General features: G+C 45.6%; 1 protein-coding gene across 1 annotated transcript in view; it reads right to left on the minus strand.

Annotated features, from left to right (window-relative positions):
• The window catches only part of SYN3 (synapsin III), a 420,949-nt gene that overhangs the window by 391,804 nt on the left and 5,715 nt on the right, over positions 1-23,430 (minus strand). Inside the window, 1 exon segment of the mRNA XM_030322308.1 lies at positions 9,840-9,897. Within this exon segment, the coding sequence (XP_030178168.1) occupies positions 9,840-9,897 (58 nt within the window).

The raw sequence follows: 23,430 nt of genomic DNA on the forward strand, positions 1-23,430 counted from the left end.
TATTGATGGAGGGAGGTGGCAGTGAGGAAGGGTAAGTGACCACACATAGTAGGTAGAGGCTACAGAACTATGAGCTGGATTGCCCAGCATGAGAAGATCGACTTGCTTCCATTCTCATGGCTCCTGCCTTCTCATTGTTGATTAAGGAACTGAGTAGTACAGCTAAACCAGGGAGGTGGGCCGCAAAGTGATAAAGCAGTCTGTGTTGTATTTAGAATCAGCAGGGCTCATGCAGCCACAGTCTCAATATCCACCCACCCCCTCAATATCCACTCGCCCCGGCCCTCATTTGGGGCTCGCCTTTGGCCATCCCCTGTGGCTTGGCTCAGCATCCAACCTAGACATGGCTGCCCCCACAGGAAGGCCTTTTGCAGGTAAATGTGGAAAATACAGACTTCACAACTAGAGAATGAGATTAACTTGTTTGCTACCAAAACCATCAGAAGGGCCTAGTGGCTTCTTAAAAGCGGAAGACAAAAATAACACTGGCAGGTGGAGATGTAATAGGAAAGATGGTGACATGGGAGACGGGAGCCTGCTGTCTCTACACTGGACTCCAGCCATAATGTGATGTGTGTGCTGTGTACAGTTACTTCCCTGCTCTGAAACTCAGATGTTAAACAAGCAGGTTGGATTAGATGATCCCCAAGGTCTCTTTCTAGTCCCACCGTACTATGATTGTACCACACCACCCATTCACTCACACATCTACTCAACATTTATTGAACACCTCTACCAGGATATTTGCTATCAAGGAAAAGTTAGAAGTTTGCACCAGATGCCAGTTGAATGCCATTATGTTTTGGGGAAATATGATTGGACATATATGTAAATAATAAAAAAACACACACACACACATGGACATTTTATATTTCTTATCCCACCCCTCCAACTACACAGCAAACTTCTTTAAGCATGGATTATATACTCTGCATTTCTGAATAATCCCAGAGACTGACACCTAGAAATTATTCTGTTGATGTGTTTAACAATGTAAAGATGATTGTAAGACTAGCTACTAACACTTAGCACTTTCTATATGCCAGGCTCTGCTTTGAGTGCCCTACATGTGGTAATTTACTTTGATCGTATAACTCTGTAGGTACATCTTGTGATTGCTATTATTACTACTATTACTTTCATCTTACATATGCGGACATTGAAGCACAGAGAAGTTAAGTCAGTTGCTCAAGGTTGCTCAGGGAGTGGCAGAGTTGGGATTCAAACCCAGGTGGTCTGGCTCCAGTTGGAGCTAATATGCACTTCGTGTAGTCCAAAGCGTACAGCTACACTTAGAGACAAATAGTAAACATTTACTCTTGGGGCAGGGGGAACAATGAACAAACAGAACTGTTAACAGGGGAACTATCCAGCAATAAGCCAGAAACATCAAATGATAAGTAAGAGCCACCCAGGTTAGTAAGGAAAGGAAGAGTCTGGCTGGAAGGACATCTCTTAATTTGTAATTTACCCAGCAGATCAAAAGAGTAGGGTGAAATGGGAAAGGACGGTGGGATTACGTGCTCGAGGAACCTGGGTTAGAGAGGAAATACAAAAAAACTCGTTGAAGACAAATTCAAGACCCAACATATACGCTGATAGATCTACTTTGGTTAAGAAGCAGGACCCTGGAGTCAGCTGGACCCAGGTTCAGATCCCAGCTGCAGGACATTCATACAAGCTATGTGACCTGGCTGGGCAATTTATTTAAGCTCCCTGAGCCTCAGCTTCCTCACCAACAGGCACAATGTGTGGAATAAGTTAAGGCACAGGAAGCATTTAACATGACACCCAGCATACAGAAAATGTTCAAAGTTAACCACCATCACCATTCCTATTGTTTCTCCATTTCTCTATGGCCTTCTTAAATTGGTGAGTCTAAATGTAGAGCCAGGATGGTGATAAACTCACCCATGTTAATCAATGCCATGGTTAAAAAGAGAGACACTTGCTCCTCTAATGAGTTATGTTTCAGCTAATACTCCCTAGTGTCCCACCTGCTTTTTTCATTCCCCCAGCTGGTTCTTAGATTTGAAAAGAAAAAGGCCTCCATGGAGACCTGCACGCTTTTAACAATAATACAAAACAGAACGTCTGAGGTCAGGGTAAGCCAAGCCAAACAAATAAATCTTGCAGGATTGTGTTAACAAAACAAGGCTTAGTGGATCAGAGCGGGTAGGGTTCTGCCGGACTCAGGCCCTGCAGAGAAATGCCAAGCTCTGGTGAATTTCAAACACAAGGAGGTCAAATAGGAAGAGCAAAATATGGAGCACTTCAGAGTTCAGCATCAATGCTTGGCTGAAACCAGGAGAGCATTCTGTGCACGAAGGACCCCAGAAACCATGGATCAATCACACTCCTAGAACTCCACACCAGAAGGGTCTTACAGATCATCTATACAGCTTCTATGGAAGGCAACTTGGCAATAGCTATCATAATGGTAAGTGTATACTTATACTGGGAGGTACACTCTGAGACAGACACTAGCCTCCCATAGGAGGTCCATCAGGGAACACTCCGAGGATCACCATCACTGGATGGGCAGTAAGAGGAAGAAAGCAGCACTGGGGGGAAGGAGAAGGCAGTCTGCACTGCCATCTCACCAAAGAGCTCTGAAGCTGGGAGCTTCAACTCCTTCAGAGTTGTCCCAAGCTGAGGTAAATGGGCAAGGTCTTCATACTGTCCAGTCACTGAATGTGGCTGCCACCAGGAAAGAGATGTGAGCTTGGACAAGTCAGCTCTCCTCACCTGAGGCACTTCCAAAAGAGGGCTGACTGCTGAGAGCTGGCTTCTGGTAGCAATGCCAGCAGCTGGGGAAAGTCCTTTATTCCTCAAGGTGCATTACAGCACCCACGGCATACAATACTCCTGGGGCTCGTTCTATTTCCAGGAAGGAATCCTATGGATATGCTACCAAATGTTTGAAATGACATAAGTTCGGCATTATTTGTATTAGTAAAATTATGAAATATAAATTATTGGATATCCATATGACAGCACCCTTGGCAATCATTAACAAGAATGAGGCAGCTCTGCACATACTCTTGCGGAATCACAACCGGATACATTAAGTGAGAAAGGGTACGGAACAGTACAGATAAGTATATGTGAACTTTGAACAGCTAAAGGGATAGACTATTGCTCACTGTCTATTGCCACCCAGTCCCACACCCATCCTTGTCTCCTGCACTATGCGGGCTGAAAGCCTAAATCTATACTTCCCAGATTCTTTTGCCACATGGTTCCAGTTAATTTCTACCAATGGGAGCCATTTATGCAAGAGTTGAAGTTAGGAAGGAGGTAGCAATCATTCTGCTTCTGGTGGTAGTTATGAAAGCTTCCCCACCAGCCTCAGCAGATACAGCAGGTTGGTGGCAATTCCTACAGCATCAGTGGGAGCACAGGCTCTGGGTTCTCCACTGGCCATAGTGGTAGTGACAACAGCAGCAGTGAATGTAGGGTTGCTGTGGCTCTAGATATGATTTTCCCTTTTGAACCATTTGGAATCAATCCTCCCATTAAATTTTCTTCTGAAATATCTATAGTGGTTAATGTTTTTTGAACAAACTGCTATTTATGAAAACAAGGAAATACACATATATGTATATTTGATCATTGCATTTAAAATCTCATCTGACTTTGGCTCAGGTTATGATCTCATGGTTTGTGGGTTTAAGCCCGCATTGGAGGCTATGCTGACAACACGGAGCCTGCTTGGGATTCTCTCTCTCTCCCTCTCTCTCTGTCCCTCCCTAACTCATGCTTTTTCCTCTCTCTCAAAATAAAAAAAAATACACTTTGGAAAAAAACAGATAGTTGCCCAAGAAACTAGTGGCTAAATGAACTGGTTAATAATGGTTAAAGAAAACAGATTAGTAGGGGCAAGGTTGGAGGTAGACTTTTATCAGATACCATTTTTTACCTTTTCAATTTTGGGCTACATGTATATACTACCTTTACCCAAAATAAAAATAAAGAGAAAAATAATAAAGGTTCATCTCCTATTAGGTACATAAATTTCCTGTGAAATATTCCCAACATAACCACCCAGTTTCTGCTGGAACTCCCCACCTACCCAAGGGGCATGGCCCAGTCATCATTACTCTACTGATTAATAGTTTTCTGTTTAAAGCAAGTTGAAATCCATGTTCTTGTAGAATTGTACTATTAGACTGAACTCTAATCCTAGTGAGAGAATCTAGGGTGGTTTTTCAGCACACCTGCACATGAAGCCTGGGTTCAAATTCCTCCTTTATCACTCATTTCAAACAGGGTATTTAACCTTTCTGAGCCTCACTTTCTTCATCTGCCAAATGGGGGAGTCATTCATAGCAGCCATCTCACAGGGTGGTGGTGAGAATGAAATAAGGTTATGCATGTGAAGTGACTTAACCAACATATCTGGTTATTGCCCTTGACATCTGCACACTGGCAGAAAAATGAATAGACAGTAGGAGGGCTCCGAAGTCAGGCTGCCTGGGTTCAAAGACAGGATCCTGCCAATTAAAAGTCGGGCAACCTTGGGAAAGCTACTTATTCCCTTTGAGCCTAGTTTCTGTAAGATGGAGGCAATGACAGTGTCATCCCAACAATGAAAAGCATTCAGCCTTACCTTGCAAGTATTCAACATACAGTACTTACTATCTCACCTACTCCTTCAGTATGACAGATACTCTGCACAGAGCAATGGGATCCTACCAAAGCCTGTTCTGCCTCCACACTAAACGTCTCCAGTTCCTTATCTGGTCCACTTGCTCAGGGATGTCAGACTCCACTTACACCATCACTCTCCTCAGAAGGTATTCCATGGAATAACCTCCTTATGGTGTGACCACCGAAAATGGGATCTGTCAACTAGAGTCTGACTAGCATAGTATCTGCGTGTGTGTATGTGTGTGCATGCACGTGTGAGTGTGTCCACAGAGTGTATTGTGACAGAGACAGGGTGTGCATGTGCCGTGTGTGAAAGAGCTGTGTGCGTATGTGCGCATGTGTGCTTATGTACCATCGCCTTCCTGGGTTCTAAATGCTGTACTTTGATAATGCCAGGCCTGAAGTAGCATCAGGTTTTGGGGGAGCAGCAACCATTAGCTGTAGTTATCGAGAACCTAATATATGTGCCAGAAACCACGCTAAGTTTGTAATTTACACGGACTCATTTAATCCACACAAAAACTCTAGGGGGCAGATATTATTATCCTCATTTTTCAGATGAGGAAACATGCATAGAGATGTTATAAATAGAAGGTCAACAAACTAAAATACTGTAGAGCTGAGATTCATCTCCAGACAGCTGAGATCCACCCTGAAGCCAGTCTTAACCTCCACTCTATACTTCTTCCCAAATATTAAGAATTTGTTCAAATCTTAGGTCCTTTCCTTTCCTCATGTGATTTTAGTAAGCTAAGTCTTTCTAGTCTTGCTCTTCTTCCGCTGAGTCTTTCCATAGGGAAAACTCCATGTTTTCATATGAAATTTGATTGTATCTAATTTATATAGCATATTCTCTCATTAGCTTCAAGCCATCAGCAAATGTAATTGATAAGTCTCTATTAAGGAAACAGAACAAAGCCAAGGGCACAGCCCTTAAGCAAGCCATTACATGTATTTCTCTCAGGTGTATCTCTACCAAGTAATCATTTCCTAGTCCGCGTACTGTTCACCTGTTCCCACTCACCAATCTGAATTACATTCAACCTTCATTTCTGTATCTTGTTGATAATTATTTCTTGAAATGTCACATGGTCTTACAGTTAATCTCTACAGCAAAGGTCCCATTCGAAGAAAGGTTGTCCCATAAAGAACTGTGGATGGAAGGCTGACGTGGGTATGCAAAATATATACATGATGCTGTTGAGTGTTTAAACTATTTTAAGAGAAAAATCCCACCTTTGCTTCCATAGACATTTGAGTTGAGGAATATATGAAGAGCAGAAGATGAACAGGACTTGAATCAAGAGCCTTTTCTGGGATCCAACACATCCACGGAACCCCATCCCAACTCCTACAATCACACAAAGGCAGGACTCAAAGGGAGCCACTGGCATTCGTATGTAAATGTGTGGCTTTGTCCAGCTTCCTTCACTAGAGTCAAGGGCAGATTCTTTACCTTCTTTGCCTTTCTTTCCATCTGCTAGAGCAGACATTGGCATTTCCTTATGCCTTGGTACCGTCTATTATCACGGAGGAAAGTCTCACCATTGTAATTGCAGCCTTTTTTTATTAGAAAGGAATGAAACCCACGGCTCTGTCCCACCAAGTCCTAGTCTGCTAATTTCTCAGAACTGAGTCTGTTTGATATTAATCCATTCATCAACCTCATTGCTTAGTCCCACAGAGGGGTAACTTGTACCTGGGGAGAAAAAGACCCTTTGCCCTCAAATATAAATAGAGGAGAATTGACATGCCGGCACCCTGGCTGGAACGTCTCAAGACCTTCTGAGGACACTGCTGTGAGGCCCCACAGAGTCAATAGGGCATTCTGGGTAATAGAATGCAACATGATGCAGTCCCCCCTTTGGCCTCCCCAGAGTTTCTTGATTCGTGGCTCTGCAAGAGCTGAGGCAAGCAGTTTTTGAACTGGGGGGAAGAGGGTGGAGAGAAGGGGCGGAGGCTTCCTCTAGGCCAACCACAACTAACTCATTCGCTCTGTCCAGCAAAACCCAGACAGTGCAATTATCTGGTTAATTTGGCCCTTCGTTGGGAGACAGACTTCCAAAATGTGAGGCCAGCTCAGACTAAACAGTGCCTTCCATCCTAAGACTTTTCCCAAGTGCGAGAGGATACATGTGAGATTCCTGGGGGGTTGCTTATGTGTCCCACCTATTCATCCAGATGGAAAAGGCAAACAATTCGGACTCTAAGATGGGTTTAGGAAGGCATGTCTTTCAGGGAAAAATGCCCAAATAACCTGCTATTTGGTCGCCTGGCTAATTTCCCTTCCGGCTTCTATGGAGGGGGATGGCTGGAAATCAGGATGACTCTAAATTAGCCAACATTTTCCAGAATGATTGTAGCCTTCATTGATTGGCTGAGTGTCCCCAGAGCCCCTGAGTGAGTTATTCTTAGGGCAATTCTTAGTGATGCTCCTGATGACTCCTACTCATAGATTTTGTGCCCATAAGTGGGTCTAGGGGCATCACTGAGATAAGTGGGGTAAAATTAAAACATGCCTCTGGGGTTTCACAAATGGGAGGAGACAGGGCTAGCTGAATTGGCAACTGAGCGTTTACCAGATGGTTTATGGAAAACCCAGATTTTTGAGAGAAGATTAAGAACAGTGATTTATCTCCTTGGAAACTGCCAAGCAGCCTGAATCTGTGGAATCTATCAGTTATTCATCTGCAGAATATTTCTTCAGTTCTAGAATGTGCCAGGCCCTGTGCTACTTAACAAAGAGAGTTCCAAATAGTCATTGTCCCTACACTCATGCAAATAATCCCACACCTAAATATATGGATAAGGGCTAGGAAGGCCAAGTTGGATGTTATTGATAGGAATAACCAGGTTAGCTGATCTAGATCCAGGTGTGAGGCTCAGAGAAGGAGTCTTTGAGGAAGAGATTTAAAAGTGAACACTTTAGGGGCGCCTGGTGGCGCAGTCGGTTAAGCGTCCGACTTCAGCCAGGTCACGATCTCTGCGGTCTGTGAGTCGAGCCCCGCGTCGGGCTCTGGGCTGATGGCTCAGAGCCTGGAGCCTGTTTTCCGATTCTGTGTCTCCCTCTCTCTCTGCCCCTCCCTCCGTTCATTGCTCTGTCTCTCTCTGTCCCAAAAATAAATAAACGTTGAAAAAAAAAAAAAAAATTAAAAAAAAAAAAAAAAAAAAGTGAACACTTTAAAGAATCTATTTGCTTGTTTAGAAAGATCACCCTGGCTTAGTACTAAAATAAATGGGAAGTGGGTGAAAAGATAGAATTAGAAGGCTATTGATTAGGTAGACTGGATGAGAGTTGATGATGGTTCAGCCAAGGATCTAGATAGTAAGGATGGAAAGAAGTAGATGGACTGGAGACAGGGTTGTGGAGTCAACAGGTTCTGGTCCCTGAATAGTGTAGTGGCAGGGGGAGGGGAGGCACCTAGGAGAATGTACAGGCTTCTGCTAATGTGGAAGGTAGAGGGTGCCACTCTTATTGAGAGACAGAACTTGGGAGGACAAGTAGGTTGGGGCTAGGGGAAGATGATGTGTCCTATTTTGAAGTCAACCAAACTAGACTCCTACCATCCCATAACCTGTACTTCCAGCCTCCTTAAAATTGCTCACACTGCTTCCTTCTCATGTACTCTTCATGTTGCCATCTCCACTTGTGGAAATCCTACCCATCCTTTAAGATGCCCTCCAAATACCACCCTCTCCTCAGAGCCAGCCTGACTCCCTCAATTAGTTGTGGTCTCTGCTGCCCATAGCGCCAAATTTGGACCTCTCTTTCTTGGATTTCACTTGTAATGAGGTTCTTGTGAAGACTTATCTTGCCTCCCTTCTAGACCACAAAATTTTGGGGACAGAGCCTCTGTTTCTATATCCTCATTCCCCATGTTAGCTAGCTAGCGTAGTAGACAGACGCTTGACAAATATTTGTTAAGTGAACAAAAATAACCTGCTCTTTGCCATGGAAGGAAAACCAGTAGACATTGGACTGACTTGAAAGCCACAGGATCAAATTGAAATTCAAGTTTAAGGTGTTTTAATACTAAGCCAACTCAAATTGGATGCTCAGAAAGGCTTTCTGTTCCTCCAACACACCAAACTCAAAGAATGCGAAAATGTCACATCCCTCTATTTTCTTATTGCACTTTTCTGAGTTCATCTTATAGTAGAGACCTTGTCTATCTTATTAACATTTGTCTTTGATGATGATGATGCTATGACGATGATAAATGAATAACATTTACTAAGTGCCCAGTATGTGCCAGGCGCTGTTCCAAGTACTTTTCATGGACTAACTCATTTGATCCTCATAGTCACCCTATGAAATTGGTGCTATTACACCAATGAGTTACACCAATGAAATTGGTGCTGTACAACAATCAGTTGTATAGATAAACAGAGTTGCAAAGAGCTTAAGTACTGCTCAAACCAAAGGGTGGCACCAGGATCAAACCTCGACTCTGGGTCCAGAGCCCATGCTCTGATGTGCTCTCCTAAGGCTGAGCACCATGCGTGGCATTAGTAGGGCCCCCAACAAGTGTTCACTGAATGAACGGAAGGAGCCCTAGATCTGGAGATCACAAGTTCTAGTCCTAATTCTGCCACTGACTTCCTATAGCCTTCACAAGTCTGTATTTCTTTCCCCATAAAATGAGGTACCTGGATGCTGATATTAACAGTAACAACAAGAGTCAGTATTCATAATTCTAGCCTCTTTTGAGGTTTTAAATCATCTAATCCCAACAACGATACAGAAAATTGAGGCACAGAGCGAGAAGTCACCTGCCCATTACCTATTAAATGAGAGAGCTGGGATTCAAACCCACTGTGTTCCCTAGTCCAACTGGTTCCAAGGAGATGCCTTGGGGGCCATGGGGAGAATAGGGAAGGTGGAGCAGGATGGAGCAGACAGACTTTGGGTTACCCATGCCCATCTAGTCAGAGAACATCTACTTGTCTCTAGTTTGTAGAATGGGCTCCTACTTGAGATTTCCTCTGAAGAAGGTTATGATGCTAAAACAAACAAAAAAAACATTAAACTAAAGAATGTAATAAAATTCCCAGGTATAGCCTGGATTTTCTAGTAATCTTGGCTCATGGTAGCCACATAAGATGAGGATCAAGGCTGCTCCTGGGAATGGCTCCTGCTGTGGAAACATCAGGGCGACAGCACGAAAGACCCAGCTCCAACCTACCTGCTCCACTCGGATTTCAATCTCTCCATTCACCTTCTTTCCATGAAAGTATTTGGCCCTGTTAAAGAGAGGAAGAAAACTACTGAGTAAGGATGCAGACTGCTTTATTATTTTCCTCCCTTCTCTCAAAATCCTTACCCCCAGGGGCACATGTCAGACACATTTGTAACTTCATGCTCTATCCTCCCACCTTGACTACTTTTCTAATTATTTTTCTAATTATTTTCTAATTATTTGTATTTTCTATTATTTGTATATACTATGATTTCTAATTATTTGTATATACTATGTGCAAAGAGGAGAAAGAATACTGGATGGGAAGATTGGAGACTCAGGTTCTGTTTCTACTTGGCACCCTGTTTCAATTTTATAATCTGTAGAAGGAAGATAATATCTGTGTGACTTACTTCTAAGGGCTATTTTAAAGATCAAATGAGATAAGAATCCTACAAAAAGTAAATAATACAGAATTATTTATTATTGTATTGAGTTATACTCTACATACTCCATAAATGATCTATCCATCCACCCATTCCTCCATTTGTCCATCTGTCCAAGAAGCAGCCCTCATCTGTCCTTTTATCCATCCATCCATCCATCCTCCATCCATCCATCTATCCATCATCTTTCCTCTATATCCCTACTTCTATCTTCTCATTATCAGTAAATAGCATCCCATCTACCCATTGCTCAAGGCAGAAACACAGACATCATTCTTGTTACCCCTTTCTCTCTCCCTATCTCCATTGATTCTACATTCTAGTTATTTCCCAAATCTATCCAAATGCCCATTTTTCTCAGTAAGCACCATAATCTTGGCCCCCTTCCTCTCTCTTCTCATATAGACTTTCTTTTCATACTCTTCTTTCATAGTACTTATTACAATTATAGTTAGTTATAATTGGTAACTGTGTTTAATGCCTGTGTCTCACTAAACTATAACACAACTACTTAGAGTAAGGCACAAATACTCCCAATACCTACCAGAGTGCTTAACACAGAGTAGGAGCTCAATTAATATTTGCTGGATGAATAAATGAGTGCAGATAGATGGGGAAAAAAAACCTACTTGTTGAGTATTTACTCTGTGCCAGAAACTGTGCTGTAGGCTTGAGCATATATAGTCTTTCTCATTTAATGCTTACAACCACCACCATGAAGAAGGCATTATTATTTCCATCCTATAAAAAAGAAAACTGAAACCCAGAGAAACGAAATATTTTGCCTGGGGGACTAGAGTCCTGGACTTCTAATTCCACATCTATGTTTTTGCTCAACCCTGAAAAAAAGCAGCAAATGTTGGGGTACTCTGGGTTTAGATGTCCTCCCACACACAAGGCAAAAGTAATAAAAGTTTCCATTTGCTCTTTTGGATTTTTGGTATGGAGAAACTAATAGTTCTTAGTCACTTGCTGTAAACCGAGCACTGTGTTAAGCATTTCCATAAACCATTCTGGGGCAGAGACAGCTTTTTGTTCCAATACCCATTCTCCTCTTCCCCACAATAAGAGAGTTTACAGATTGGGACACACACACACAAGAATGAATATCCCAACTCTCCATTCAGCTAGGGGTGGCCATGTGACTGAGTTCTAATCAATAATTTGTAAGTAGTACATCCAAGAATCTTCTTAGTTTCCTCTATTCTTTTTCCTGGAACATCCATGTTACCATCTATTTTTTCAGCCTTCCATTTGTGAAAAAAAGAATCCTTCCTACAGATTCTCTGACCAAGCTTCAGTCTGTTTGCTTCCAAAGAGTCTCTATCTACACTTAGGCGATGCCAGTGGAGTTCACCTCTTTCCAAGACTGCCCAAATCGCTGACTGATAGCTCTAATATTAAGATAATTTTTTCTTACTAGATTGACAGGCTTAGACATGCAAAACTTTAGTGGTATAGGAGCTGTTGTTGTGACTTGAAAGGATGGTTTTGTTATCTTTCCCAGACATGGTGTTTGACAAAATGTGCAGTGAGGTTCATACAAAGGGAACCTTTCCACATAGTTTGTGAATTTTATCACGAATCCTTAAAGGTAGTGTCTGCAAACTTCAGACACTGGGATAAGTCCACCTCTCATACCTGTGGGGGCCTGGGGCAAGAGAACAAATGGACACCTGTGCATCATATGTCTAATATTTACAATTGATAAACAAAGCTAGCAAACACTTAAATAAAACATGCCTCTCTTCCTTCCTTGACAAAGACAACTTCATCATGATCTGGAGGGGTCAGAACTTCAACTTCTTGGAATTCTTAGAGTTCTACCCAGAGCCAGGCGGCATGGGGACTGCCTTCTCTTGGTTCCTACAGTCTTCCCTGATTCTCCTCCCCCCTTCTCTCAATCCTGAATCACCTGGGCTTCTTGTGCAGGCTCATGGATAGCTCAGCCCACAGGCCACACTCCATCTCCTCACTCATTCCCCCATCCACCATTCTTCCTTGGCCATGCCTTCCAAGGATGGACCAGGGAACTGGCCTACACAGGGCATGGAATTGGGCCAGGGTCCCTTTGGGCAAAGAATTCTAGGGTTCTTTGTATCCACTGCATGGTATAAGGGTGCAATTTGTGGGGTCCTGGCACAGGGCCCTCCTTTGCTGTCAGAAGGGGTACAGCTAGTCAAGGCTGTGTGGCTCAAGGCAAAGTTCCCCCTAGCTTAGGTTTAAAAGATGTACTAGGTGGGCCTGGGACCTCATAATAGTAACTAATAAGAACAATCACTGGTACACTGGAAAAAGCATGGTTTGGGCAAAGTCTGAGCCATACAACTCACTCACCACATGTTCTAAGCCAAGGTACTTAACCCCTCTAGGACATGGTCTTCTCATTTGTCAAGCGGTCATAACATCTACAGCCAAGCCTGTAGTGATCAATTCACCTCATCCTCTATGCAACAAGGCAATAGAGTGTAGTAGACTCAGGGCAACCACATGGATGGACTCTCAGCTCTACCACTCACTCACTGTGAAACCTTGGGTAACTCTACTCAACCTCCATGTGCCTGAGTTTCCACATTTGGGAAGTAGGGTTAGTAACAGTAACTATCTCACAGCGTTGTTGTAAAGATTAACTGAGACAAGATGTATAAAGCACTGAGAACAGTTCCTGCACATAGTCAGCTCCAATGTATACAGCCCAGGGCCTAAAATTGTTGGTATATAAGGCCTGCTAGTACCTTCATATCCCTCCTCCTATTAGACCCTACTAGGTAGGGCAGGGATCAGTCCCCACACATTCCAGATGGAGAAGTCCCTGTTCAAAGATACATAAAAACTCTAAGTGGCACCAGTGAGTTAGATCTTGTGCTTCAAGATTTTCAGGATTCAGCAGGACCCTGCTGACACTGGCCATTTCTCCTCCAGTTTTCTATCCATCTCACGGACACACTCAGCTTCCTGCAACTCCCTAGCCATGTCCCACACTTTACACCACTGAGCCTTTGCACCCGCTGTTCTCTCTGCTTAGGATGGCTTCTTGCTCTTCTCTGCCTGGCTGCCTCCAAGATCCTCGCTCACCTCCTTTATCAAGTTTTCCTTGAAAGTGCCCCCCTAATGAGGCTGGGTTAGGTGTTCCTCCTTGGGGTTCCCACAGCATCCTGTACTTTACAGGATGTATCAGTCCATGTTGTAATGGCACAGTGTTTGTCTGTACCCTGCCCCAATACACCTAGTCTACGAGCTCCTGGAAACCTGATACTGTGTCAGTGCTCAATGAATTCGGTGTCTGGCACAGAGTGCCAGGGCACAAGGCACATGTAACGAATGTTTGCTGACTGGGTAAATGAACAGTCTTCCAAGGATAAGCCATAACATATCCTGTCCTCAAGACACTTTACTGTCATCTACTGGCACACTGTTGTAATACACTTACAAATCTGCACTGATTACAGTGTGGGGTCGTTGTACAGTGTCCAACCTGAATGACTGGAAGCCCTCAACTCGATTCTAACCAGAACCCAGAGCACTTTATACCATACGAATACCACCCAAGCAGCTCTAGCCTTCACAAGGCCTCACCTTCCCAGGAAAAACACTTGTTTTGCCCATCTCTGGAATGTTTACTGCAGAGCCTGGCAGACAGACTTGGGCTGAAGCTGAGGGTCAGGCAGTCCATCCCCCTGCCTGGCTGGGAGTCAGAAGTCTGTCTCCTGACAGGCCACACAGACTGCTGCCTCCTTGCCGGGGGCTCATTCAGGCTTGAGCTGCCTCTGAACAGTTCTGTCTGGCAGAGGGAAGGGTAGGGATGGTCTGGAATTCTAGATGCCTTGGGGGCTGGGATTGCTGCCTTTGTAACTGCGTGGCTGTTTGACCTCAGGCAAAACGGACGGCCTCACTGTGCCCGAAGGCTGTCTCCCTAATGCAGACTTCTTCCTAATGCCCCAATATGTTTATTCTTATAATGAGCTCCTGAATATCCCAGCCAATCACTCAAGGCCTTGGCCTTGGGAAGAGGGTGGGGGAAACTCTTGATTCCAGGAAGCTTCCTTCTCTGTGGGTGGTCTCATATTTTACTGCCACATCAGAGGCACCAGGAAGGAGAATATTATAAAACCAGCGCTGCCTGGGGTGGGAAATCCCAAGTTTGGGGAGGCGGGATGTGGTGTGTGAATGAGATTTATGAGGAGCGGGTACTCAGTTCTTTCATGGCGACAGCAGGGGCAGAAGGAAGAGGAGAATTAGCACAAACAGGATCCACCTGTGTCCAAGCAACACCCTCCTAATAAATGTGTCTGGGATGTAGAGTCAATGTGGCTGGGCCTTGGCTATGTCCTTCCCAGGAAGGAGGGGTCAGGAATGTTCTGTCTCAGGCACAGCCCTCTTCCCACAGGTCCCCCAGTAGGGGGAGGGAGGGAGGGCAGGGATGCAGGGATCTGGCCCAGGAGAGTCTCATGTTTCTGATGCAACATATTGGTTGCTTATTTGTGGCCTGGACTTAAGCAGGGGGAGATGGGTTATGGATCATGCAGGAAATCATTGAAGGTAGACAGGCTCAGGGCTTTCCCAGTCAGCAAGATGAGAATCACATGGCATGCCGGTTGGATGGAGGTGTGGCAAAAGCAGGACCTTTGAATACAGAGGTCCAATTCAGAGATCCATTCTAGCTCCATTACTTACTTGAAAAAAATAACTAACCTGCCTGGCCCCTTCCCACGGCCAGCGGGGACCCTCCAATGGTGGGGCAGCCTCTCCATACCACCTTCAGGGAACTCCAGTGAGTTAGGGAGGGGAGGGATCCTCTGAGGATGACAAGGCCCCTTGCACCCACACAGGGATCTCTAGAGGTAAGAAACTAGAGCCCCAAGTCACTGGATATGACAAATGGCCCCTCATTGGCTTCTGACAGCAATAGAAAAGGAGATTTTCATGAGTAGGTCTGGTCACTATTCACTCCCTTATTTAACCACCATTTGCTGGGCCTCATATAGACCAGGCACCCTATTAGGCATAAGGGGAAAGGTTGCTCCACAAGTGCCAGCTCTTGTGGAGCTCACATGCTCCCAGAAAAGTCAGAAAACTAACTAGGTGAAAAAGAAATGGTAAGAATAAAATGCACAAATGCACAAATGGTATGAATAAAATGCACAATGGATGATAAGATGTGAAGAGCAGGGGAGATCTGACTCAGGTTGGTCAGGAAAGCCTTCTTCAAAAGACACTTAACACATATTTATTGATCAACTACTATGGGCCAGAGCCTATAGGCTCCAGGGAAGTAAGTATGAAGAAAACATAGTCCTTGGCCTCAGGGAGCTTACTACCTAACAGGAGGGAGAGACTCATAAATGGACAATGACCACACAGGGCACCAGCCCAAAGATCAGGTCAGCCCACAGAAGGGACACCCAACCTAGTCTAAGGGTCAGGAGCCACTTCCTTGGTAAAGTAGCCCAGGTCATCCATTAACCAATCCAGTATTTGGAGCCTATTCTTTGCCAAGGCCAAAGGCTACAAAGATGACTGTGAGAGGCTCTGGATGTGTGTGTATGTGTGAAAGGCACAGACAAGAGCAAATGAGTTGGGCAGATGCTGGGGGTACTCAGGGAGGGGACAAATCTTCCTGGGGCATGTCCTAAATGTGCAGGAAAAATGAGTAGCAGGCATGGTACAGAAGACCTAGATTTGAGTTGGCAGCTGGGATACTTGCTACACGATTTTGGACAAGCCGTTACCTTCTCATCTGTAGAACAGGGATAGGAAGATCTACCCACAGGTTAGCATAAGGATGCAGATTTGAAGGACTCTGGGAACCTGCCAAAAACGTGCTAGCAAGTGTGCTACTCCCTGGTGGGCTGCGAGGGTGGAACTTCACCTCTCCAGGTAAAGAGGTAGATGGGCACTGCTAGCACTGGAGACAGATCCAGGTCCTGTCTAGCTCTATTTATTTCCTTGTACTGCCTCAGACAGACACCGACCTTCCCAAGCCCCAGTTTCATTTGTAAGTGCCCATGAATGATATCCTGACACATGGCAGATGTTTAATGTCCCTCTCTTTCTCTCCTGACCTTCACCAGGATGGGAAGAGGGCTGAAGTCAGTTGGGTGTGTCCCTGGGGAAGTGACATGTCATTTTCTCTCTCCAAGAGGAGGAGGAAGGTGGCAGTATCTTCCTTGCTCTAAATGAAACTCCTGCTTCATGTCTAGCCTAATGGAAACCTGCCTGGACTTCTCCCTGGGATCTCCTCTTCCTCCCCAGTATAGGCCTTTAGGGTACACAAAGTCATCAGCCACCCACTTACCTTGACTGCAGAAATCGGGCTAGAATGTCATCTCAGTCCTTACCCCTCTCCTTGCCAAAGACCCTACACTGTGTCACCTTCATTCCTACAGATATTTGAAAGTCCACAATCTTTATTACACAAAGAGAATTAGTTAACATTTAGAAGGCTAAGCCATTCGCCACCCCCATCCCCTGCAAACATTTAATGAGCATCTGCTAAGAGCCCAAGCTGGGGAAATGCCCATGGAAAGGTAATACACTGAAAAATAATTCATACCAAGGTACAAGTGACTAATATCTGATCATTCCAGAAAAGGGTATAAGAAAAGATGGTATAAGGAGGATGAGAAGGGGACCATGAGAATATTGAGTGTTTGATTTAGAAAGGTGGAGCTGGGGGTTAGGGGGCAGCGGTGCCTGGGTGGTTCAGTTGGTTAAGAGTCCAACTCTTGATTTCAGCTCAGGTCATGATCCCATGATCCTGGAGCCCCACATGGGATGGAGCCCCAGGTTGTGGGATGGAGAGATTCTCTCTCTCCCTCTGCCTCTCTCCCCCATATGCACACTCTCTTCCTCTCTAAAACAAATAGAAAAATTTAAGTCCAAAAATAAGACTGTGGACTTCATGAAGTTTACCAGTTGGCAACTTCTGATAAAGAAGATAGGAGTCAGGATAAATATGTATTCTAGCTCTTCTGGGTCTGTTTCCCAGCTAGACTGTATGTACCATAATGGCAGGAGGGCTGTTTTGTTTAGTGCACAGAGCAATACTGTGCTCTAGCGCAGTGCTGAGCACATAGGGGACCTTGGATAGATGGGTGGATGGATAGAAGCATGCATGCTCATACAAGATATGAGGCCTTTCAAGGTGTGAAGGGCAGGGCACAGAAGGAAAAGGCTGAGAGAAGTTATTTTTCATCCATTCTTCCCTCCTTCACTCCCATCCATCCATTTATTTACCCTTCCTTCCTTCCTTCCTTCCCATCCATCCACCCATCCACCCATCCATCCATCCATCCATCCAATCACTTACTCACGCATGCATACTTCTATCCATCCACCCATCTACCCAAGGTCCCCTATGTGCCCAGCACTGCGCTAGACCCGAAGTATTGCACTAAACAAAACAGCCCTCCTGCCATTGCAGTATATACAGTCTATCTGGGAAACAGACCCAGAAGAGGAACTAGAATACATATTTATCCTGACTCCTGTCTTCTTTATCAGAAGTTGCCAACTGGTAAACTTCATGAGGTCCACAGTCTTATTTTTGGACTTAAATTGACTACTTACAATAGAAAATTCATATAAAACATTCAGATTTCTGGCTGTCCTTGGAAAATCAATGACTTAGCAACACCAGGCCCTTATTCCTGCATGGTGACAACTAGGTGAGTGAACTGAAGCTGCTGCCTTCAGAGGGGACATCAGTTCTTACACCCAACACAGTCCCCATGGTTCTGTCATTTTGTTGAAGCTGAAACCAAGTGGCAGACACCATTTGTCATAAATCATGTGCTGTTGTTTTCCTTACAGCAGGGAAATATTTCTCTATGCCTGTGCCTTTTCCTACCACCTGCCCCTTCACTCACAGAGCATCTTGTCTCCTGTGAGCAGCTGCACAGGCAACCCCTAATTTAACTAATTCCATTCTGAAGATGGCAATCAGCTCAGTGCAAATTTTCAGGAAACCCACACCCTTACCCTTCCTGAAGATCCAGGGTGAGTGGTCAGGAAAATGGACACAAAGCACCATCTTCTCTCTTGCCATCACAGATAGCCTCCCTCCCGCCAAGGAAACATGTCCTAGGCAGGCTTCCACAGGCCCCAGGAGAAGAGACGTTCTGTAATGAGGCTGGCATCTGCCCAGTGACCTGCCTCCCCCAGGGCAAGGCTGTAACCAGGTGGGGTGAAGTCTGTAGACTCAAGCACTGGAACAGCTATTGCTAAGAAAGTCATGGCATCTCAGGGACTCCCTGAAAGGTCATTCAGAGGACCTGGGTGAGAAAACCACGTTTTGGAGGAAGAGGAGAAACTCACAAGGTAAACAGTTGAATTCTTCAGAGAAAAGCAAGGCAAAGTCAGAGAAGTGACTGAGACATAAAGTCATAGAGTAAAAAACAAAAAGCTTTAAGCTCAAGACTCCTTCGAGGGCTTATAAGCCAACCTCTTTATAGTTGGAGCCTCTTCTGCCTCCTTCCTTCCAAGTGGCCAGCCCAGTTGTGCTCGAACACCTGCAAGTGATGGGGAGATCATTCCCTCACTAGGAAGCCCATTTGATCTTTGGATGACTTTCCATTCTATATATTGAGCTGAAATACCTCTCCTGCTTAGTTGGCCCCACTGTTCCCAGGTCTTGTCTTGTAATGAAAGAAGTCTTGCAACTCAATGGTTTCTAAGTTTGGCTCATCATCATTAAAAACAAAAACAAACAAACAAACAAAAACAATTTCCCAAGCTCTACTTTGGATATTCTGAGTCAGTAGTTCTAAGGGCACTCTGCAGTGTGGCCTGTCCTGCACCTATCTGAATTTCCAGTAATAGCACCTCCATTTGCATCTGCACTGATGGAACCAAGCAGCTCTCTTGCACGTGGTCTTGGTGGAACTGTCCCAGGACATACTGTGGAACCAGCCAGGTTTGTGTTTCCCCAAGGTTTGGATTTGTTGGCAAAGAGGCACATGGCTGGGAGGAAACACGAGCTGGCTTCTCTAGAAAAAGCTGCCTACACAAGTCCCAGCCTCCTAGATCCCAGGGGAGCCCTGGGCCCCAGCCTCTCCGAGACTTGAGTCTTCATATTCTCTTTTGATTCTGTGAGCCTCCACATCCAAAACATCCCCATTTTGCCTAAGTCTGCCAAAGTCTACTCCTTTTTCTTGCAAACAAAGAACTCTATCTAACACAGAAGGTGTAGGGTGGTTCCTGGGAATCTGAATGTTGTTCTGATAGAAACGGTCTTTGGGGGAACATGATCTTAATCCATCATCATTTGACTTATGAGAAAAACGAGGCCCAAAGAGAAAAGTGGCTCCACTATGATCCCATAGCATCAACAGAGAAGGAAGGAATCTGGAAGAAACGGCATCTATCAGATTTCTCCCCACATTCCCTTCTGCTCAAAGACATTTCCCCCAGATTTTCTAGCCAGTTTCAGAGGGTGAAGACTCTACCAGGGCGAGAGACAGCTCTTCACTGTTTTCCCCCTCCCTCTCTCTCTCCCTGAAAGAGCTGGGTAGGAAGCAGCAGGGGCACCAGGCCTCAGGATTGGACAGCAGGAAGACCTCACGGAAAGAGGTCAGCACTTGAAAAATTCCTCAAGTCAAAGGGCTTGGGGCTTGGGTGCCACACAAGGCCCTCACTGTGTGCGTACATTGTCTCCCTGATAAAAGGGGCCGGGCCTGGGAAAACGGAGCCTGTCTCCAGGAGACTAGGCAGGCTGCTGGGGAATGCCCAAGGCCCCTCCCCTCCCCCAGGCACCAGGGCCAGGGAAGCGAGGGGGAGGGGCAGGAGTGCAGGGCAGGTGCCCAGAATGGGAGGGGTGAGTCCAGACATCCAGAGCCACTCTAGGTGCTATTGGGTGGCCTGTGTGAATTGGTGAATGAAGTGAGGAGGAAGGTGACATTAGGCCTTTCCTTTCTTCCTCTCCCTTCCATCCCTGTGTTTCCCCATAGGAAACAGCCCAGGCTTGCCTTGTTCAAGGAGAGGTTTGGGGGTAGAGGAAGTGGTGGGGCCAGATGTGAAGATTTTGTTTCCCAGAGCCAAGTCTCTCCAACAGAAAGGTGTGTGTCTCAGTTGGGAGACCCCCGAGTAACTCTAGGAGGAGGGGACCAGTTCAGGCCTCCATCTTGTCATCTTCACAGTAGAGTTCTGCCAGCTTACCAGCATCCAGACACCCCTCCTCCAGGCCTTCTGGAAGACAGCCCTCAAGCATATCCAGCTGAACTGAGAAGCATGCCAAGTGGCTTCCTTCCCCTGGCTTCCAGCACTATTATATTCATCAGCAATTAGTAATTGCAATTAATTGTTAATACAGTTACCATTTCAGTGCCTGTTATGACAAGCTAAGCCCTGTCCCAGCCCCACCCGTGCCATCATCTCTAATCTTGGCAAGGACCCTTCACAAAAGATATACCATGATTCTACCTCACAGGCTGGAATGTGAGGTTCAGAGGTCAGACCTCCCAAGGTCATGTAAGTGAGAGGGAGAAGAGACCTGGGCAGTCTGCCTTGAGACTGTCTACTAGTTTTATTTCCTCTCTGCTGGTGACTGACAACTCTCAGTCCTTGTCACAGGCAGGGAAAGCAGAGAATGGGGTCAACTGAGGGGCCTATTTTGGTTCTCTGACCAGGAAGCAAGAGTGCAAAGACCAGCCTCTCACTTGGGCCCATGTTAGCAGGCTCAGATGGTGGCAACTGTCTCTCGTTGCCATCCTCCATAAGTAGGGTATCTAGATAAAGATGGGTCACCCAGTTCAATTCGAATTTGGGATAACAACCAACAATTTGACAGTATAAATCTATACCAAATATTGCAGGAGATAAATTGATTGCTTATCCAAGTATTGACTGAGTGGAATCCAGCAACCCTGCCCCAAAGCCACTGCTGGTGAGGGCAGCTCGGCGTTCAAATACCCTCTGTAGGTGACAAAGTAGGAAGCAGAATGTCCTGGTCACCATGGGGCCAATTAGGCCCACTGCAAGGCTTTGAGGGGCCTGCCAACATGCCCTGAAGTCCTCATGCCTTCAGTCAAAGCAGCCGGAAGCAGTTCAGCTCCTCAAGTGGAGGCTGGAGCCTCAGAGTTACCAGCTGAACAATGAGGGGTGGGGGGTGGGGAGGGAGCTTGGGCAAAGCATGGGCGTCAGGTACTCTTCCTGAATTCCAGGGCAATTGACTATTTTCTGAGAAAGACTCTCCCCGAGGGCATCCTCGATCCCGAACTCTCCCTTAATAATAAGATCAGCCTTTGGCAAGAGCATCTATTTGTTTGTTAATTAAATCATTCGTGTTTCCTATCTTACCTTGTGCCAGGTGCTGTGCTGGCCTCTGAGGATACGGTGTTCAAGCAAAGGAGGCCTAAACTCCACCCTCCTGGAGCCTATGCTCTAGCCCAGGACCACAGCACAGGCAAAGAAACCATACACATGGAAAAACGCCTGTAAGGGAGAGGAACAGCGTGTTCTCACTGGAGCCTTGGAACATTCCTGTGAGCTCACTGGTATGGTGACAGTGGTGGCATTATGGTCCCCACTTTACAGATGAAGACACTGAGGCTCAGAAAGGTAAGGTGGCTTGGCCAAGAGCTGGTAAGCGGCAGAGCTGGGACTTCAACCCCAACCTGCCACCAGCCAGCCCTGAGTTCTCTGCATTTTACTTTCCTTCCCATTTTAACTCTCTTAGGAAACATGTCTGACATGTGTTAGGAAATCACATATTTAATATCAAAACACAGGGGGAAAGAGCAGAAAACATCCTGTTGGAGCCTGAAACTGAGGAAAATAGCCCAAAGGCAATTTCTGTGAAGGATCCAATTCCCAAACCTGAGACCAGGAGTGTCTGGATGGCTACAGGAACCCCCTTTCCTCCTGGCATCTTCTCGTTCCAGCTGCCCACAGGGCTCCAGCAGGGTGGGGCTGCCTGGCTTGAGGTGGGGCACTTTCCTCTGAGGGTGAGGTCACCGGGATCCTGTGCTTGGCTGCAGTGCTGTTACATGGAGTCCTGCCACCCTGTCTCCTCCCACTGCTCTCAGACACAGGGTGTGTGCGGGTGTGTGTGCATGTGTGACCCTCTCTTGAGCAGGCTCTGCCGGCCAATGCCCTCACACACAGCACGGGAGGGCTTGTATTCAGGTGGGAAAAATGATGAGAGAACAGGGTGTCCAGAATGGTCTGAGCTGGATTCCCAGATGCCACTGACATCTGTTTCGATTTTGGGCTCGGGGCCTCCGTTTTCCTTACGTATAAAATGAGAGCAGTGAAAGTACTCCATCCAGTTGTTGGGAGGACTGACTTAGAGCATCTATGGAAACCTTTTTGGTGGTACAAAGTACACAAGTGTTTGCCACATGACAATGATGAAGACATGACCCCAACCCCAAAGAGCTCATGGTTTATTCATCTGTGTGTTCATTCGTTTTTTGACCAAGACTTTTCAGCATCTATCTCTTGCCAAACACTGAAGTCCTGTGCAGGGGTCAGCAGGAGCTGTGACTCCGTCAGAAATGCCTTTTAACAAGTACCAACCTAGCCACCCACCTGTTTTTGGTTCCCTGAGCAGGGGCCTGTGTTCTGTGTTCTGCTTCCTCACCTGTACAATTGCCCTCCAGGCCAATCAAGAAGTGCCTACGACCAGAGCTATGTTGGCAAGCGATTAGACCAGAGCTGTGTTGGCAAATGACTAATAACCAGCTCTCTGGGGAGAACTGAAAGCCCTGTTTTGTAGCATTTGCCAATTTCCATGGTGTAAATGCTCTCATGTGGCCACTGTGACTTTCTGTTGGATTGAGTATGAAAGGGGAAAAAGAGGATTTCAGAATGTCACTCAAGTCCCTCCTTAAGTGTCATTGTCACCATCCTCATCCATCATTACCAATAACTCATCACCTCCAAAATTACTCATTCAATCAAAAGACATTTCCTAACAAACTACCTGCCCCGTTGTAGGTGTTGGGATACAAAGACACCACCTGGGAGTGGGACAGATGGGGTGGTCGTAGGAGGGACACAAATTATTATACAACATTTCTTGGTGAATCTAGAAATGCACAAGGTGCTTGGATGGGTACCACTGACCATTATTGAGTAGGACAGCGTAGCCTGATACACTCCAGGCTGGAAGGATAGTAGCAGAGGGGTGTTTCAAATCAAGAATACCTTTT

This window comes from Lynx canadensis, chromosome B4 (assembly GCF_007474595.2).
Source record: "Lynx canadensis isolate LIC74 chromosome B4, mLynCan4.pri.v2, whole genome shotgun sequence".
Classification (NCBI taxonomy): domain Eukaryota; kingdom Metazoa; phylum Chordata; class Mammalia; order Carnivora; family Felidae; genus Lynx; species Lynx canadensis.